Consider the following 22,103-nt stretch of genomic DNA (forward strand, 5'->3'; position numbering starts at 1 on the left):
CAAATAAAAGAAGTGGCCAAGAAAAGATAGAGGCCCTGCGGCATACTCAGTTACACCAAGATGAAGTGGGAAGGAGACGTTGCTCAATCTTTAAAACATAAAGTCACAAAGAAATATTAAATACCAATGCCATGAAGGTGGTGAAGCATAAAGGTGACCGCTTAAATAAAAAAAGGAAAGACTATAGACAAGGTTTGAAAATAAAGAACAATGGTGGCAACAACATAACCCAAATATATCCTTAGTATATTATTGTTACATCTATTCATATTCATGCTCATGTGAATATTCCTAATATGTAGGTATGTATACACGTACACACACACATATATATACACCAAATATTGGGATCGCGCACACACACACACACACACACACACACACATACATACGTACACATTAAATACCCACCTAAGTATGAATATGGATATGATATTATTATACTAAGATTGAATCGCTAAATGAAATACATAGAGATCCATCCATATAGTGAAGGTAATATTTTTTATTGAGTTTTATAATGTTTTTAAAGCTCTGTTACGAAGTAATTTGAAAAATATTTGCTTGATAAGTAGGAGATAATTTCCACAGCAAGTCAAATTGTGATGTGAATATCAGGATTTAACTGTGTGATTTTTGAGTCAAACTCATTGACTCATGTTTCATGAGTAGTGATTCAACGTGAATCCATCTCTCATGAGAATAAATGGAACACTTAGCACTCATTGGATCTAGGTGATGCTCACAGGGGTGAAGCACCGGGACTTCCCGAGAGGTCACCCATCCCAGTACTACCTTAGCCTGAGCGCGCTTAACTACGGAGTTTCCTCCATAGTTAAACCCAAAGCTTGCTCCTCAATGAGTTTGACTCAAAAATCACACAGTTAAATCCTGATATTCACATCACAAATATTTGCTTGTTATTAAATTTGATCAAGAGATCAATTTGTACAAGAGATTGAAGGATGTTTCTTTAGGAATCAATCGTAAAGAATAGAAACATTCAATTCTAGAAACAAGAAACTAAATATTAGAAACTTTCTAATATTTATGAGAGATTACAATAGATAACCATTAGATACTAAATAGAGATAATAGAAACTATCTATTATTGTAATACCCTTCCTTAATGGTTAATCTATCTAGAGCACAAAGTTGTCAAAAGGTGAAAAAGGAAGATTCTATCTGCCTAGTGTGCTCTGTGCTGTTCGCTGTGGGTTGCGAACTAGATTGCTTAGATAGGGCAGCTAAGCACTTTCAACATTCAACTTTCATGTGCCCATACTTGTGGCAATAGTTGCATTGGATGTTCTTATTTTTGGAGCCTTCTGAAGCTGGAGCAGAGGACCTTTGCTAAGAAGACTGTTGTGAAACAAAACCACCTTATCACTGTCACGATATTCGAAGATGATTAGCATTCGCTTTTTCCTCGTGCCATAATTGCAACTGTTGAACTTTTAATTTTCCTCGATCAAAATATTAGTTAGAGGTCCCATAGCACGCTTTTCAGTGTAAAAACATAAAAAAATTGTGAAGACACGTACTTCGAGGCAAAAAATAGAAGACCCAAAAAAAATGAAGAGCTACTATCATGTCCCCTAATCATGATAGTGAAATAAAAGAGTTATAATATAAAATAATATATTTTGGCATAATAATAATACGTTACTTAGATAAATATAGCAATATTGAATGAAATGATAATACTATATTATCTATTAATAATAATATATGATAATTGTACATATAAATATTATATAGGATCATAAATTCAATATTTCATAATATCAAATGCAACATTTGAATAAGAAAGAGACATATAAAAATATAAATAAATAATATCATTATCATATAATATGATATTATGTTATAATCGTAATATTTAATAGAGAAATAGATTGTATATGATATGATTCACATATATAATATTAAAGTATTAATATAAATAAATGATAAATATAACAAACTAATTTGAATAGACACATCCATTCTCACAATGAAATATATAAATGAATGCAAATACAAAGGAGAGGAATCATCGATTGTTCATGAAATCAAATGGTAAATATTTAAAAGATTGGGAAGAGCGATATTACAGCTATACCCCGGAAGAGAGTTCAAAAAATCCAGAAGGAATATGTTGTTGGATTATGGATGTACTAGCTCAAAAATCAAGACACGTAGAAAAAATGGACAACAACTCAAGTGAACTCTTGAAAAACCCACCAAGAATTTGTAGATTTTTTTTGTTCCAATATAGAAATTTAGGGTTTCAAACAAAAACAACCCTAGTTGCAAAAAAGCTTCAAAAAAGCTTAGACAAATGGCAGATTTGCAGAGAAAATTACAAAATCTAGGCGCGAGTAAATGAGAGAGGTTTGCAAAAACCTTATATGCCTCCAAATAGGCAAAAAATGACCACTTTTAAAAAAATGAAAAAAATGGGCTACAAAATAGACGTGGGGTTTTAAGAGAAATTTGGATGCGAGCGGCAGAAAATTTTGGGCATGAGTTGCAGAAAAATGATGCCCTATAGACCTCCACGTGAACAACAAAGAATAACCCTCGATTTTTAAAGGATTCAGTTGCGCTAGTTGTAGATAGAAGGGTGCGAGTTTGTAGACCGGAAAAATTTGTGGGAGTTACAGACAAAATGGCACAACTTTTTGGCAGAAAACCCTAGTCAAACTAGATTTTTTTTTTTGATCGGTAAGAGGCTGAAAGTCAAGATTAATTATTATGTGTTGTGTTTAATTATTATAATTATTTGCTAAGCACGAGTAGATTCAAACACAAGACCTCTTGGATAAGAGACTCACAATTTACCGTTGTGTTGTAGGCTCTTGCCTTAGTCGAACTAGAGGTTTTGGAAGCAAATATGCATGAAAATAATTTCAAAAATAAAAAGGCAAGTAATTTCAACTAACAAATTATAATTATTTTCAATTTTTTTTAGAGTATCGGCTTTGATACCATATTACGAAGTAACTAGAAAATATATGCTTGTTATTAATAGGGATCAAGAGGTCAATTTATTCAAGAGACTGAATGATGTTTCCTTAGGAAACAATTGTAAAGAATAGAAACATTCTATTTTAGGAACAAGAAACTAAATATTAGAATATTTCTAATATTTACAGGAGATTATTATAGATAACCATTAGATACTAAACAAAGATAATAGAAACTATCTTAATTGTAGTAAGCTCATGGTTACCTCTTGTACTTCTTGCTTGTCTAGTTGTTTCATCCTTGCTCTAGGTGGTTAGATTATATACCTGATGGTTATTAGTGGATTTGGACGTCCCCTTCCTAGCTCCCATTTTGGCAACACTCTTCCCCTTCATTATGATTTTGCAAAATGGAAACAACTTCAGGTAATAACATATTCCCATAATTTTGAAATAATAATATCACATAATCATTTCCAATTTCTAAGATATTCATTTTCAATTCTCATCATAATGACTAACTAACATCTCACATGAAGCAGTAACTAATAACTAGATTTCCATTTCACAAGAATCAAACTATTCTTAACAACATTTGATAAATTAATTTCACATGAACAATTGTCTTCAACAAATTTACTTAACAACTAACTTCACATGAAATTTTCCAACAGCTAGAAGATTATTTTTAATGTGGCAAAATTTGGGATGTAACATATCCTCCCCCTTGTGTTTCATTGTCCTCAATGAACTTTGAACATAACAAAGATACTAAAGTAAAATTAAAAACATAATCTATATATATATATATACATACATATACATATACATACATATATAGACATACATACATATACATACATATATAGACATACATACATACATACATATAACTTAGAGTTCTTTTATAATTCAGGTTCTTAGAAAAGATGAGGAAATTTTTGGAAGATCTCATCATAGTCTTCCCAAGTAGCATTTTCTTCATGATACTAGACCCACTGGACCTTGCATTGTGTTATGTCTTGATTCCGCAAGCGAAGCTTACGAACCTTGAGTATTTTGAGTGGTCCTATTTCCACCACCCCGGAGTCTCACACTTATAAGTGATTCCAATCAATGACATGCTCATTATGAGATATATATTTCTTAAGTTATGACACGTGAAACACATTATGCATTCTGGCAAGGGTTGGAGGTAGAGCACCTTTAGGAGAACCTTTTCTCCTATTGAAAACTCTCTAGGATTTGTATAACTCTTTTCTCGATCATTTGCTTCCTTCAGCCACTGACAAATTTTAACTACCTATTCCTCCATCTCTAGAAGCATCTTGGTTTTGACAATGATTCGGTCCTCAATCCTATTCCAACTCATTGGGTTTTTGCATTTACGTCCGTATAGAGCCTCGAAGGGTGCCATCTTAATTGCAGATTTGTAAGAATTGTTGTATGCAAATTCTACTAATGGAAGATATGTTTCGCACTGATATTGCCGATTGATACAATATATCCTTAGGAGATCCTCCAACACTTGGTTCACCCTTTATGTCTGACCATTAGTCTCAGGATGATAAGCTGAGTTGGTATTAACTTAGTTCCCAAAGTTGAGAATAAGGTTTGCCAAAATTTGGATGCTATCTTGGCATCTCTGTCGGATATGATCTTTTTTGGAACTTTGTGAAGTCTAAAAATTTCTCTTACAAACTTATGAGCAATCTCTGATGCTCCATCTGTTAGATTACCCGGTACGAAATGAGCCACCTTAGTCAATCTATCCACAACCACTAGGATGGTATTATCTTTGTTTTGGGTCATGGGTAACCCTTCAATAAAATTCATGGTAGTTATTTGTCATTTCCATTCTGGAACCTCATTTGGATGCAATAGCTGTGCTGGTTACCGATGCTCTGCCTTGACTCTCTGACACTTGAGGCATCCTGCCACATAATTTGTGATTTCTTTCATCCCTTTCCAAAAATACAAGGGTTTTATATTTGCCAACATTTTGGTCACTCCATGATGTCCGGAGTAAGGAGCTGCATGAATTTCTTCTAAGATCATTCTTCGAATTTCTAGATTCTTGGGTATGTACATCCTTCTCTCTTATATCTCATAAGTCCATCCTCCTCTAGGTGGTATCCTTCATATCTGGGACTTTGAGGATCCCTCTGAAGTGCTTGATTGATCTCGTTATAGAAGTTGTCACCAAGTAGACACTGTAGTACTTGCTCCTTGAGTCCAATATTTATTGCTACTATAGCTGATATATGCCTTCGTTGGCTTAGAGCACTAGCTACTTTATTTTCTTTACCCTTGATATAATTGATTTCGAAATCATAATCTGCTAGAAACTCTAACCATCTTCTTTATCATGCATTGAGGTTAGGTTGGATAAATATATATTTCAGCCCATGATGATCTGTTCGAAGTTCGAAAGGCTTCCCAATTAGATGATGTCTCTACATTTATATATCGTGAACAATGGCTGCTAGCTCAAAGTCTTGCGGTGCATAATTTTGTTCATAATTTTTCAATTTCTTGTACTTGTAAGCAATAACTTGGTCTTCTTTCATCAATAGGCATCCTAGCCCTTTCCCTAATGCATCCATTATAACTACAAATTGACCTTCTGGATCAAGTATTCTGAGTATTGGAGCGGTAGTTAACTTTTACTTTAAATAATCAAAGGCTGTCTGGCACTTTTTGGTCCAAATAAACTTTTTCCCTTTTTTTCAAGTGAGGTGATAGGATATGTGATTTTGGAGAAATCTCTATATTTCCCGTAAAATCCAGCTAAGCCCATAAAGCTCTTGACTTTGAACACATTGTTAGGTACTGGCCAATCTCTGATTGCCTTAATCTTGGCGGGATCTACAACTATTCCTTGAGCCAATATAATGTGACCTAGATATTGAATTTCTTTTTGGTAAAAAGAGCACCTGGACAGTTTTTCATACAATTTATGTTCTAGTAGCCTCTGAAGGACTATCTCTAGATGCCTTTTAAATGCTCCTCTTCATTTTGGGAATAGATAAGAATATCATTGATAAAAACTAACACAAATTTATCCAAACAATCTTGGAATATGCTATTCATGAGGTTCATGGAAAATGTCAGAGTAACACTGTAAACTCATAATGCCCATAGCGGTATCTGAAAGCAGTCTTGTGAATGTTCTCTTCCTTGATTCGAAGCTGATAATAACCCAATCTTAAGTCAATTTTGGAAAATATTGTTGCTCCCCAATGTTGAAGTAAGATTGTTTCTGCAAATGTAAAACTATGGTCGTTGTTATTGATGATTTTCTAATGCAGATTTGGATCTCATATAAATATGAGAGGAGAGAGGAAGAGACATGTCTCTATAATTAATCATCATTTAGTTAATAGATAACTATATGTATAACTTACCTTTAAGCATATATGTAATATTAATATATTAACCATATATGTAATATATTATTATATTATTATATAATAATATATAATGCATAATATATATATATATATATATATATATATATATATATATATATATATATATATATATATATATATATATATATATAAGATATATAATGTATAATATATATTATATTACATATATAATATATATTATATATAAGATATTTATCTTAAAGATAATTTACCATCAACGAGGTATCTCATGATAAAATCAATTCGATAGAAGCTACAACAAAGTCATGTGCCGTAGAGACATGACTCTACTTGGCCAAAGGCCATGTAGGGTCATGTCCCTACTTGATCACCGTCAGTGTATAACCAAACACAATTAGTTTGCTTCTCAATCGACAACCATGAGGTGGCAAAATAATTACATTTAGAAACTTCATAACATAATAGTCTCTTCTAATTATAAGAGCTCGATTAGTTAAGTAAAGTCATTTATAAATAAATAGACACACGCACATATATATGTGTGTGTGTATATATATATATTCTTATTAATAATATGAGACATAAAACAATGTTCATATAAATCATGAATACAAGTACTCAATATAATGAGTATATCACTTTGACTAATGCTATACTTCAACACTCCCTCTTAGCAAGGGACAAGTGACAAACATTTTATGAGATATCAATATCAAGGATATCTATACACAACATATTATCTGACTTTAACACTCATGAAATAGTGACTTGTCAAATAACTACAATCACAATGTTATGAACACTATTATAACATATATTATGATCTCTAATTGTCCGAAACAATATCTAGAGTAATCATAATGCTTTCGTTATCAATGACTTCTGGCGTATCTGGAACAAATTGTCATAATAACAGGCCTATCATTTGCAAGATCGTCACCTTTCAAAGATTACCTTCTGTTTGTTCGTTATCATGGTGTCTGGCAAAATTTGGCCCAAAGAACCATCTTATAATGGTTACCTTCTGTTTATATATGTCAATGAAAGATTGTCACCTTTCATTACATATCATATGTGAAATAGTAACCACCATGAACCCATTCATAGGGTGGTACAAAGTGCTTTCACCTCATATTTTTCTCTCATAGAGGAGAGCACATTATAAAGAATTTCTCTTAGAACTTGTCCTTGTAGAGAAGATATCATCCACAAAAGATTGCATCTCAAAATTTCTCCCTCTGAACATCGATCTTGGGAAGTTAGGTCCTCTAGTTACTTCTTTGAAAACTCTCTTTACCTAAGGATTCTTGTCGGACTAATCCCTCCTTCATGATGTAGGCGTAGGCCTATCAACATCATGCAGTCATCCACATGTATTTCTAGATTAATTCTAAGTATCAATCTTCTAAGCTTTTGCATTGCCTTTGAAGAAGTGTCATACTCCCTCTTAATGTAGAAGTATCTCATAATCTCAACCATCAAAGATGAGAGCCTTATTCTATCCATCTTGATCATTAGGGACTTTGGAACTACTATCATTAGATTGAGTTTGCACAATATTCGGTAGCATATGTAGAGTACCAACCTTCTTTTCTTGTAAGAATATCCTCAAACATAAAGGAAAAGATCAAAGCAAATAACCCTTATAGTATGTGTAGAACTACAAATAAATGAATAGATAAATGTAAAAGATACAAGTACTTATCTACCCATGAGGGTCATGGAATATCTCCTTTTCTAAGGATGGTTCAAGTGGGAATGATACATTGCCTATTATTCACCCTCACAATGTAAATTTCCCACTCATATCATTGAACACTTCTACATCATATCAATTTTGATAACTTATTTCTACGTTCCAAGTTGCTCTTTTCATCCATTGAAACTCCAAACATTCATTAAGCTTAATAATAGAAGCTAACATAAATTCGTCCACGATATGCCAATATCTTGATTGAGTATGGTTGTGCCACTTGAATGACTCTACAACTATCTTATGATGCACACAAGGGGTAGGCCCATTCACATAGTTGCATGAATTACAACCCTCTTGACTATTACAATTTATCGATCACTAAAGATTCCATCACAATATTGGTTTACTCCCTCTGAATCAGTATAATCGATATTGCTGACGGTTGACGAAACCATATCCTCTATTTGCTCCCTCTCTTTCAAGGTGGTTGCCAATAACATGTCGGGCTCCCTCTGAATCTCAATCTTCATTTTCTTGCAAGAACATTCTCGAAGGAAAAATCAAGGCAAAATAGCTTTTATGGAAATACAAATAAATACTTGTCTACACATCAATTTTTAATCTTTCATTCCATTAGACTTTATTGTAGCAAAAATAATTATTTATTACATTAATTATTTCATTAGAAAAGATTATATGATCATGTTAGTTGGAGACTATCAAGCTCTTCTCATACTAACACCATCGACTATTTCTCTTGTGAAATAGTCTTCTTCTTCTTCTTTTTATTTATTTATTATTATAATAATATCAAATTTAGATAACCATTATCATAAGCCTCTTAACTATTTTACATAAATGTAAATTTATATCTATCCATACAAATGAATTAATAAATAATCATAAGCATGAATAATTACGATCACACTTCTATTGATTTATATTATTTAGATAAAATTTAAATAATATATCATACCTTTAGAAGATTGATCAACAACTCCACCAATGTCTTCCTCGGTAATTTATTTAAATGAAACTATGTGCCATGTAATACGATACCTTTAAGTTTTGTCCCGTTCATGTATAATTATGGTGGCATTAATAGCTCTTTCAAAATATGATGTTCTCTCTCAATCCCAAGAGCATGGTGACTTTATGGATCGGTTTCTTTAAAGATTCTATAGGCTTTGATCGCCTTCACAAAACAAATGGTATGCCATCAATACATAAAACACTATTTGCTTGCGTGGCATCCTTCAATTTCTGTATATGTTTCCACGAATACACTACCATCCATTTATTTGTAAATACTGGTGGAATTTACATTTGGAATTGCTGTTATTTCTGATTGCTTCTCATTATTGTTAACTGATTTGGATAGACACGATATCTTTGATGATTACTTTCAATCCTGATGGCATCTGTAGAAACATGACACTTCTTTGTTGACGTGTATAAAGGATTATTGCTTGTATTTGATTATTTTATCACTGTTCCAATAGTCTCAACATATTTATTCATGGCTTGTTCTGTCGGCAAACCTATTTGTTATTTTCATTTCTCAGCAGACTCGGGTTAATCTTAATGCATATCTTTAACAAGCTTTGGTTATGTAAAAAACTATATGTTGTAGATCATAAGATCGACGTACGATTCTGATTTTGGTTTTCGTAGACTAGAAAACATTCTGCAAACATGTTGAGGAATTGAATTGAAGATATAGCCTTACCATGAACAATCTCTTTTGATATAATTGGATAGAATGATAAGATCAGTTTTAATATTCCAAAGATAATTCTTGTACTGTAATGTTATGTCTGATGTAATCTCAATATAAATATACGCGAGGAGAAGAAGTCTCTGATAGAATTAATCATTTCAGATATTGCTGACTGTATTTTTCAAACTTCACACCACTTTGGCCGGTTGTGATGTTTTCTATAAATGCAGAGCACATAATATATTAGACAGTCTTCCTATTGCACAATCCATATTTTTCTTCATGATAAGTTAAAGTTGACTTCATATTCCTTATGACACATTGTTCTTATTGACTTCATAAGTTAGACATTTCATCATTGCATAAACTCAATACTCCTGTTTGTTCGTTGCATACATTCTCACAGATTCCAACATAATTATTAGTGTTTGTTTGCTACTTTGTGGTTCCCATATTTGGTAAACTTATTGCTTCACACTAAGATGTTGACCAAATATGATTTGGTTGAATCTGATCGTTTCTTTCACTCTTATGACGTGGCTTTGGCTTGGACTTTCGCTTTATTTATCATGACAGAAATAGCTTTATCTACTGCTTCTTTTAAATGACTGGCCCCTGGAAAGGATATAAATCACAAACTAATACCACGTATTCATATGATTAGAACCGATTTCATTACTTTGGAGTCAATTCTTATTTTAAATTTGCACTTGTTTTACTTCTGCAATTAGACTCCGATACCATGTTGAAGTAACTAAGGGCCCGTTTGGTTGCTGGAATAGGAATAGAAAAGTTGGAATACGTTTTCTATTTTCTGTTTGGTTCGTCACTTGGAATAGGGAATAGGAATACATATTCCCATTTTGCCTCTAAAATGAGCTTATACCCATTCCAAAAAATAGCTGTTATTGGAATAGCCATTCCTATTCGCAATATTATATGCCTATTCTCCATTCCTATGCCCGCGACCAAACGGGCCCTAAGATTGTTTCTAAAAATGTGAAATCATGGCCATTGTTATTGATGATTTTCAAATGCAGATTTGGATCTCATATAAATATGAGAGAAGACATGTCTCTTCAAGAGACATGTGTCTATAGTTAATCATCATTTAGTTAATAAATAACTATATGTATAACTCACCTTTAAGCATATATGTAATATTAATAAATTAACCATATATGTAATATAATATATATTATGCATTATATATCTTATATATATAATATATATTATATATAAGATATATAATGCATAATATATAAGATATATAATGCATAATATATATTATATTACATATATAATATATATTATATATAAGATATATAATGCATAATATATATTATATTACATATATAATATATATTATATATAAGATATTTATCTTAAAGATAATTTACTATCAACGAGGTATCTCATGATAAAATCAATTCGACAGAAGCTACAACAAAGTCATGTACCATAGAGACATGACTCTACTTGGCCAAAGGCCACGTAGGGTCATGTCCCTACTTGATCACTGTCGGTGTATAAGCAAATACAATTAGTTTGCTTCACAATTGACAATCAGGAGGTGGTAAAATAATCACATTCAAGAACTTCATAACATGATAGTCTCTTCTCATTATAAGAGCTCGATTAGTTAAGTAAAGTCATTTATAAATAAATAGACACACACACACACACACACACACATAATATGAGACATAAAAAGACAATGTTCATATAAATCATGAATACAAGTACTCAATGTAATGAGTATATCACTTTGACTGATGCTATACTTCAATACCCTCATTTGATCAAACAAATCATTAATAGGGTACACACATTATAATAGGGTACACACATTGGACATGCATGAGCTACTTGGACAACATATAAAACCTATATATTTAATCATAATCAAAATTCATGTTCAAAACCATTACCTTTGTTGTTTTGTGATGTTGCCTCCATTGTCTTTATCTTCACCTATTTATGTATCTATATATAAATGTATGATACCACCATGATATTAAAATAATATCTATAGTTCGTACCTATTAATATATGTATATATACATGTGCGTATATCAAGAGGATATGTTGGTAAAATACATCATAATTCTTCAAACTACACATGTATATAGATATACATATTTTAATGGGTGCGATTTTAGATATAATAATAGCATGATGGAATCATTTGAAAATTTTATATATATATATATATAAAAGTTTTTCATTAGGAACTTTTTAATAAATTCAAACTTATAACTCTCCATGAGAGGTGACCATGTACACTTGGCATCACCTTTTCTTTTAAATTGATGAACTTGAAACCGATGGTCTTGATTGAAACTGCCACCTTGAGCCGTGGCTCGCTTGAGCCTAAAGAAGATTTAGAATATTTCATGTCTGGTGGAGACGACATTCTTCTCCTTATCTCTGTTCTTACTGTTCTATCTATATGCCAAGCATAATACCTCTAATTCAACACGGGCCTCTCCAAATAGTAATCGCATTTCATTCATAGTCAAGTTGGCTTGAGCCGCTTGGTAGAGGCTCCTTAAGTGCCACAAAGCCTTCATTTCATGTTATGTTGGTGTTTATATATTCTTTTCTTCATACCTCTTAATGGATGCAAATATTTCTTGATGGATAAATCATGCATCCGACTCTTATTAATTATGCATCAGCTGTACATTCATTGTCCACACACTCGACTTATGTTCTGTTGACCCTTTTTTATTTTCATTCAAGATCAATGCAAACTGTCAAATATCGGATTGGGGCTAATATACAGTATGAGAGATTTTCATAAAGAACAAGTCTTTTCCTTTTTGTGATACGTTTGTGAGTTGTCTTTTGTTTGAACAAGTGTGGTTCCGAATCATAAGAACGACATGATGCTTGATTTGAAGTGCATCTTACATCAGTTGTTTACTAGCGGTGTACCCGTTAATGGATAGAAATCCGTGATTAACAAAGTTGAACAACACCAAGGACTCACCTTGGTTGGAATGGCCAATGAAAGAGGGTGAAGAGGTAAAGAAATCCTTGCAAGGGAAGAACAGAAATCAGATCTACCATAGATGCTAATATGATAAATTTTATAATAAACTTGTGCAGATTTCCCAAGTAAGCTCATGTTTGTCCAATTTATATACCTTGATGTCAAGTTGAGTAGTGGTGATTGGGTATCATAAACCCATCTAAATCCTTTGCCAAGGTCGTTTGGAGGCATGCTTGCCTTCCATTTGATCACATGATATCGGTGGTGCTAGTTAATCAAGCATGCCCGCCTATAATTGAGCGGACATTCTAAACATCGGTATGCTCGGATGGCTGGATTGATAATGCCCCAAGCCTAACCCTGAGGTAGGGAGGGCCTTTCTTGTCAAAAGATTGTGTGGGGATTATTAAGGTCCGTTTTTGGGAGGTTAAGCCTATGTCAATGCTTCTTCTCTTACTAGAAAGCCAAGGCTTACACACGTCTTTAGATACCTCAGCTGGTTTCTACATGTTTATTTCTGGATTTTATCTTGCAAGTTCATTTCTTGTAATTATCATATTATTCATGGAATATATGGAAATAATTTAGTTCATTTTGAATTGTTATAGAAATCAGTTAGTTCAGTTTGAAAGGTTAATTCAGTTATTTTCACATGAAATGGATTGAAAAGTGTTAAAGATGTTTACTTCTGTAATATGGTTATGTGGTTTATTTTTCCTAACTGTTTTACATTCTTTCGATTATTTGGTTCTAGTTACGACCTTTAGAATTAAGTATCTATATTTCAGTCTAGAAATTTGATATGTTACAAGGTAGCTGCTTCTTCGGAGAGACGATATATTCCCCATACTGCTTTAGATGTTTCGGAAAAGCTTCTAATTTCAAAGTATTGCTCCATATTAGTTAGCCATGCCTCGGCATATTCTCTTAACTCAGAGCTTGAGAAACTAGGATGTTTGATCTTCTTAATATCGGTGGACATGTCACTAACTATTTCTTGTTTCTTTTGTTTTTCATAAGATGTTAATGATGCTTGTTTTCCTGTCACTAACTATCTCACAACTGCCAACACTCCGACCAGTTCATAGTGGCAATCATGCCTTTAACTACCTTGGCCAAGGTTTTCGGATAGGCAACTTGGATGCCCCATCATCCATCGCTTGACTTGACAACAAAAAATATACATGAGTTTCCATGAGCTAACTTAGTTTCTGTTTTTATGAATGTTATTACTGATGTAATATATGTTCTGTCATTGCAGGATTATTCCCACTGTCTCCCTTTGGATCTCAACCATATTGGTCCTTCACATACGAGAGTTTCATCATATGCTTTATATTTCTGATTACTTACACATCTGCCATTTTTCTTGCCTGTTCTGGCCTATGGCATCATAAGTGGATCGCTGTTTCTTACTGATCAATAATTTAAATATATGGGCAGTATCCTATCTCAAGGATATATTGATTATATCCCTGGATGGGATCAACAGTTCCCTCAAACATAAGAAACTTGGATTCATAACTTATCAAAGGAGCAGCTTTTCGAAATCAATCATGATAATTCAAAAGTTGTACCAAAGGTGTAGCATATCGAAACAACATAAAGCTCGGTGAATCATTTCATTCAGCTCTAGTTTACAGATTAAATGACATGGCCGACTTTAGGCAATAATCGACAAGCTCGGATATTAAACAATAGGCAGGATATACTGTAATTAAAACAAGGAGCATGAACTGATTCAATTAGCACGGCTTTATATGATTTTGGTTGGTGCCTGAGCTCCAAAAATTTCATGATATCCAATGCATGATACTGATTTTGAATCACAAACTTTGCATGAACAGAGCTCTGCTGCTGTTTACATGCACCCTCTTGGGTTTGAGTAGAGGCAATAATATCAAAGTCTTGATCAGTATTGGGTAGAGACAAAACAATTAATCAGAAGGAACTGTGGTGTGGAAAAATATGAAAAAGAAGAAGTGAACGCCGCTCGACATGACAGAGAGTATATATTCAAATAAAAGAAGCGGCCAAGAAATGATAGAGGCCCTGCAGCATACTTAGTTACGCCATGATCAAGTGACAAGGAGACGTTGCCCAATCTTTAAAACATAAAGTCACAAAGAAATATATTAAAGATGCATGCCATGAAGGTGAAGCATAAAGGTGGCCGCTTAAATAAAAATGAGGAAAGACTATAGACAAGGTTCAAAAATAAAGAACAATGGCGGCAGCACCATAACCCAAAGATATCCTTAGTATATTAATGTCGCATCTATTCATATTCATGCTCATGTGAATATTCCTAATTTGTAGGTAAGTATACACATCCACACACACACACACACACACACACACACACACACACACATACACACACACACATACATACCAAATATTGGGATTGCATATATCTATCTATCTATATGTATGTATATATATGGGTATACATACATACACATTATATACCCACCTAAGTATGAATATGGATACGATATTATCATACTAAGATGGAATTGCTAAACAAAATACACAGAGATCCATCCATATAATAAAGGTAATATTTATTAGAGTTTTATAATGTTTTTAATTTAACTATTTAGCTCATGGTCACCCCTTGTACTTCTTGCTTGTCTAGCTGTTTCATCTTTGGTCCAGGTGGTTAGATTACATACCTGATGGTTATTAGTGGATTTGGATCTCCCCTTCCTAGCTCCCATTTTGGCAACACTCCTCCCCTTCATCGTGATCCTGCAAAATGGAAACGACTTCAGGTAATAACATATTCCCATAATTTTGAAATAATAATATCACATAATCATTCCGATTTCTAAGATATTTATTTTCAATTCTCATCATAACGGCTAACTAACATGTCATATGAAGCAGTAACTAATAACCGAATTTCCATTTCACAAGAATCAAACTATTCTTAACAACATTTGATAAATCAATTTCACATGAACAGTTATCTTCAACAAATTTACTTAACAACTAACTTCAGATGAAATTTTCCAACGGCTAGAAGATTATTTTTAATGTAGCAAAATTTGGGATGTAACACCTTAAAGTTAGGTCTGCTATGTTCAAAGCCAACTCAATCTACTTAAGGTTGAAAATGAAGAGAGAGTTTTGTTAAGATCTGGAATGATATAAATGACATTGTAGGCCCAGAGAGGCACATCTATTTTCTCTAGTCCAGCTCGGTCTTGAATAATGTAAAAAAATAAATTTAAGTTTTCCTCCATTACGAATCACAGCTCTTCAATTAATAGATTGCAGCCCTTTGCATATCCTTGAAAGTTATAAATTATATACCTCTCTGTATTTATTAATCGCGGTGCTTGGAATTTAAGAAAATTGGACCTCTATGTATAACGTTTTCACTAAAAATCAATAATTATGGAGGTCCTATGTAAATCAAAGCTCCATTTAATAAAATTGCCCTTTTGTCATTCATCAATGGTGGATCCATTGTTATTCATGCCAAATCACTTTAAATGTATGGCTTTTTTTATGCATATCAGCCTTCTAATTTGCATTGGTTAAAGCCATGACCAATTTAAATGAAACTAGAGGCATTCTTATTAATTATTGAGTGATTTCATGGATTTCACATTCAGATTTGATTGACATTGGTAAATTTTGTTAAGGATTTAATGAATTTTGATTTCATAGAGTTTTAAACAGAACTCATTTGTTCATCCGATGCTTACCTTTGCTAAATGTACATGTCTTGCATTTAATGTTTTCACCATGATTGAACACCTAGGGTCCATTTGGTTGCTGGAATTGGGAAATGCAAATACCCGAATTCCAAAATTCTCAGTTTTTTTCCGAAAAAACAAAAATGGAATTAGATTTTTCAAATTTTAATTTTTGCCCAAAATGAACATACGAATCTTCCACCTCAAAAGGTAGAGTTGGAAAACCAATTCCAATTCCACTTGTTTTTATAAACCAGAATTTATAAAGTTTTTGGGTCTGTCTGTTTGCTCACATTTTCCATATGAAAGTAATGTTACTATTCATTTTACATTTCACATTTTCTATTTTGGCCCCCGTTGGAACAAAGGACAGCTAGGGTTTGCAGTCAGGAATTCACTCAATACCATTAGCATTTCATTTCTTCCTCGGGTTTGCTGAAGAAGTAATGAAATAAATTTATATGCATGTCCTTTGAATCAATTTTCTTCGGCAGATTTTCTTTTGGGTTGATCTTTTATTGATCACAACATAAAATTTTGCAGATTTTGACATGAATTTTACAGGCTTAGACAAAAACTTATGGCACAAGAATTAGATTTGGGTTATAGCCAACTTTCCTAAGAACGTCTACATTTTGCGCTCAAAATAATAAATCAATCACTGAGCAAAGCTTTTATCAAGGATTCTTGCACAATACTATACCAGTTCTACAGGTATGCATCCATTTTAAAGTTCTGTATTTTTTTAAAATCTTGGGCACCTTTGACATTGCATTTTGCCTTGTTTTATCTGTAATATCATTCTCTTTTCAACATAAACCATGGAGGGTTTCAATCATTTTTTCCATTTTACTGGCTAAAGCTCCCTTTCAGTCGTTGCATCTTCTCTATTTATGATTATTTCTCCATCTCAGTATGTATTTTTGCATTTCATGGTTGTTTATACCTTTTTCCTTGAGTGTGTTGATCGAATTGTAGTTGTTCTGCCCTTATCATAGTCATCTTTTTTTTCAAATTTGTGGTTATTTTTAACTTTTAGCAAAAAGCTCAATGTTTCTTTAGAATTATCTCTATACTTACCCATGTTAGGGTTCTTTGATGTCATTTTTTATTAAATGGGTGTTGTGTATATCGATTTTTAATTGTTTCTGTGATTTCCATAATTGTTTTTGTACATTTTCATGCTCAAGGACTAAGTTTCTATTGAACCTTCTTGTTGGAAGTAGGTTTGGTTTCTTAATATATTTGAAGGCTTTTCCCTTCATTGGTACTCTGAATTTTTTATCGGAATGTCTGCAACAATTCCAATGTGATCAATATTTCATGCATTGAAGATTTTCATATTTACAATGCAGTTATATTTATGGCAAATGAAAGTTGAAACATTGAAATTTGTCTAAAAACACAATTGAATCCCTTCCCTACATTGATTCTTTGGTGATCTTGTGCTCTAATACATTTCTAATTCGCAAAAGGAATCAAATAGTTGGTAGTGTTTTCAAGTTCTTATGATCTCTTTTTTTTTCTGTAGAGCATTCCCGGTTTTATTCAGTAGATGATTATTATTCAGATTAGTAGCCTGCGATTGTGACTTAGCTAATTTTTGCAAGTTCACATATATGCATTTTGTTTTCTCATGGGCTGTTCATTCAAGTGTAAGGAGACAAGTGGATCAATACTTTCTAGGTTCTAAATGTCAAGTTTCTCAAAAGTTTCAATCTATTAACAGGCAGCTAATGATACATAATAGACAAGTAAGGATTATAATAAAGGATTAATGCCACATGGTGTTTGATTGTAGAATGAAAGAAAATGTAGTAAAAAATGCTCCAAGGAGCTATTGCTGTCAAATTCATGTCAGGTAATCTCCCTTCATTAATCCTCAATAAAGCCTATACAGCTGAATGAAGATGGCAGAATTTCAGCTCAAGTTTAATTATGGGATACTATGTCCTAACTAGAAATAGCTTCAATGTTGCCACTAATATTCTAACATGGAGTGCATGAGAGGAGCAGTGATGATTGAATGAGGATAGACAGCAAATTAAAAAGGATCATCTGGTGTGATGTTATTATTATAATACTCATTGACAAAGTATTGTACATGTTATACTCATTTTGCAAACTGGCATTTTGATCAACAGTTGTAATACTCACAGACAAAGTTGCTCTGATTTGCCTGATCTTGCCTTTTGGGTTTCTTACAGAACTGTTTTTGCTTTACATTGGCAAAAAGTGCTGCTCATTAAGATCCAATATGTATGTAGGCCAATTGTCAATTGCTCCCCAAAGTCTCTTGGAACTTCTTCTCTATTTGTTCCATACTACTTGTACACTTTTGTTAAGCATGATGACTATAAAATACAAGAAAGTGCACAATAAGAATGATTATGCTCACTCTATCCTCCACTTGACTCCAAGATTCACTAGATGAGAAAATAAAAGAGGCAGGTTAATGTTTTTAGGTCATGGGCCTATGGGTACCTTTTGTCAGAACAAACCTATTCTACACTTTATTGGAATCTTATTTTGTATTTTCTAAAACTCTACCTCAGCGGGTTTGACCTGTCAACATTTGACAAATACTATGATTAGTCAAGACTTACCGTCAAATGCAAGTTCAAGCTAATCTAAAAGTTTGTAGCATGCATGTTGGGCAGTCATATTTGACCTCAGGAACTCTTAGTTAGATCTTTAATGCACTCTCCATGCCTTGGCATGACTCACAAGAGTTAAATTTATGTATGCATTTATGCACCTGGGTTCTATAGAACATTTTAATGCCCTACAAAAGAAAATAGAAGAAGTACCAACCAAACTTCTGCTTGGACACTTGGTTCTGATTTTCTGTTCCATATGTTATGAGTTCATATCAAGACAAAGTAATGCTGTTTAGTGATGTACATGTTCTATATTGCCAAGCTTTGCAGTGCGGGTTCCTTAAAAGCTGAATATGTTTGTAACAAGCCAAACTTTGGCAGTATGGGTTCCTAGAAAACTGAATCAGTTTTTAACAAGCCCAAAAAAGTCACTTGGAACTTATTCTTCAAAGTTCAAATTGTATAGGCCCTGAGATTTCAGGATCATCTCTGAGCCCATGTGCAGCTCTTTTCTTGTCTCAGGTCAGACTCGTACATCTCTGCCCTATTTAATCCGGTTGTAGAGAAGTTAATGAGTGTTAAGTTCTTCTTCAGCCACATGAACTAGGAAAACTACAGCTGACCATCTCAATCAACTAATTTATGATGATTTTCAGGATTCAGTTTGAATCAGTGTCTTTAGGCTGAACATTGTGTACGGGTGGTGGTTGTAACTTGTTTCAAAGAAGGTTTTTGCAACTTGTTTCATTTCATGCATTTCTTTCTGCTATCTCCTTGATTGGTTTGCTGATTCATGAATAATGAGTTTGCATGGTTGTGCTACTCAACTAAACTGCGAACCGATTGATTACATACAAATTACAAGCAATACAGAAGTTAGACTTATTTTCTATCACTTCATAAGACTACTAGTTGAATTTGTACTGTATAATAGTGCCCAGTGCATTCAATCTTATTATACAGAAGGAACTCTATGTAGGTACTGTCTAAGTAATTCATGCCCATTACTGCATCCTAGAATTGAGTTGGACATTATACAGGATCTCTTATTATATAACAAGACATTTAATAATATTGATTCCAGATCTGGTATTATACTATTATGCAATATTTCTCATTCTAGGGACTCTCTTGGCTGTATAAAAACATAATACTGGTTGATTTTCCTTTGGGTTTCCTGTTCATGTTCTATTTTGTATATCAATCTGATAGGTGGTTATTAAAGGGTTCACGTGGATATCTTCTTTGATTTATGGTCTGCCAGAATTCTTGATACATAGGTATACTATGAACAGTCTGTTATGCAGTAATGCTCTCTTTAGAACTAATGCTCAAAATACTAGCTTTTTAGACCACTTTTCATCAATCTCCATGATCTAGTAATTCTCAGAAGTATGAGCAAAATAGAAGAAATGATATAATTTCTTTCCAGAACCAGTGAAATCCTAAAACTCCTTGCAGCTGTATGTAAATATGCAGATTTTGCTATTCTGTTCTTGATATCACATAGAGGGATGAATATTGTTGTCTTTCTGTTTTTGCTATTTTGGTGATGAAATAATAATATGAATATCAGTGGAGTTTGTCTCTGAAATCTTTGTCTTTGACGTGGTTTTAGGTCATTGATGGATCTCATTAACGATATAAGAGTTCAAGGAATCATTGTTAGGAAGACCAGAGTCATTCGTGTTCTTGCAGTTGTTCTTGCCGCCCTTGCAGTAGCCATAATAGCATCTGCACAAGAAGCTAGAAGAAAGAGGCGTAAGCGCAAAAGAGATGAGCTTTTGAAGGTAATATGCTCTTGAAATTCTTTTGATTTAAGTAAAATCTATCTTATTAAGTTAGTAATGAAAGGGAAATAACTAATTCATTCATTATGCCAACTCGCAGAGAAAAGATTTCAAAAAAGCCAAAGTGTATAAGAGGCAGCTGTTCGCATGCTACAATGACTTAGCTGAAGGTACTATAGTTCCAATGGCTCAAGAGACAGAGGAAGGGCACCCTATGGATGAGGCCCTCGATCAGGATGATGATGGGGATTTTGCTACACCTATTGATATTTCTGCTGATTTGGGTGATGACTTGGTTCAATCCAATGAATCTAGTGTAGGTGGCAAACAGAGAATGTCACCATCATCATCAAGGAAGCCAAAGAGGAAAAAGGCAAGCGTGGCTGGTTTGATGGATGCCATAGTTGAACTCATCAATAAGTTACGTGAGGTCCTCACGAAGCCTCAAATTATTGAAGTGGATCGAGGGGATTTAGATAATGTTTTAAAGAATGTGTATGATGCCCTCAAAGCCATCCCTCAACTTAGTCAAGATACTATGCTAAAGGCATATGGTACTTTTTCGGTTGAAACCACAAGAGCTAAGGGGTTCTTGAGAATGAGTGAAGAGGAGAGAGTCAAATATATACAAATGAAGTTTGGATGACTCTAGATACTTCAAAGCTTGTGAATATAGGGCAGTGATCTTAGTTTGAAGATTTGATATGTTCTTAGGAACATTGGATAACTTATTTTGGATTATTAACGCTGGGTGTGTTTGTAATTATTTCTTCTTGAATTTGTTTTCTGATATAATACTTTGATTGAATTTTCTGCTGGTTTTCTTTATCCATTTTCTGGGCACTCTTTTTCCAGATTCCATGTAAATACTGTGAACAGTTTAGATTTCATTTAATGTACAGATATTCTTCTAAAGGGAGCGGCATGCTGAGCTTCTATAAATGGAGGTAGTTGTTTGTATTACACAAATGAAACTATGATATTGTACGTCGTGGATGAAGACTAGGTTTTGAGGCTCATTCGTTATAGCTTTATTCAAGGAAATTGGTTTTTTTTTCTTTTGATGAAATAAATCTCTATATTTATTGCCCAAATAAGTTTTCTTTGCACTGGATTCTGGAGTATTTTTCATTTATCACAATCCATTGTTTCAAATCTTGGGTAATTTTTCATGTATCACAAAGCCATTTTTTGAAATCTGGAGTAATTTTCTTTTATCACAACCCATTATTTGAAATCTGTG

The 22,103-nt window shown here is 33.2% G+C and overlaps 1 protein-coding gene and 1 pseudogene across 6 annotated transcripts in view; one reads left to right on the forward strand and one right to left on the reverse strand.

Annotated features, from left to right (window-relative positions):
• The window catches only part of LOC149534131 (chaperone protein dnaJ 15-like), a 37,440-nt pseudogene extending 21,766 nt beyond the window's left edge, over positions 1-15,674 (reverse strand).
• The window catches only part of LOC149534132 (uncharacterized), a 31,496-nt gene extending 9,721 nt beyond the window's left edge, over positions 1-21,775 (forward strand). For 2 of the 6 annotated variants that reach the window (XM_089805087.1, XM_089805090.1), the window contains 3 exons: positions 17,014-17,184; positions 20,689-20,860; positions 20,961-21,775. In XM_089805087.1, the coding sequence (XP_089661213.1) occupies positions 20,696-20,860; positions 20,961-21,506 (711 nt within the window). In that variant the 5' untranslated portion in view covers positions 17,014-17,184; positions 20,689-20,695 and the 3' untranslated portion in view covers positions 21,507-21,775. The remainder of the gene's footprint in view (positions 1-17,013; positions 17,185-20,688; positions 20,861-20,960) is intronic. The other 4 variants (XM_089805086.1, XM_089805089.1, XM_089805085.1 and 1 more) reach the window with 2 other exon arrangements.
• Positions 21,776-22,103: the final 328 nt, after the last annotated feature.

Source organism: Cupressus sempervirens, chromosome 10 (assembly GCF_028749045.1).
Source record: "Cupressus sempervirens isolate cs-2001-9-10 chromosome 10, ASM2874904v1, whole genome shotgun sequence".
Taxonomy (NCBI): domain Eukaryota; kingdom Viridiplantae; phylum Streptophyta; class Pinopsida; order Cupressales; family Cupressaceae; genus Cupressus; species Cupressus sempervirens.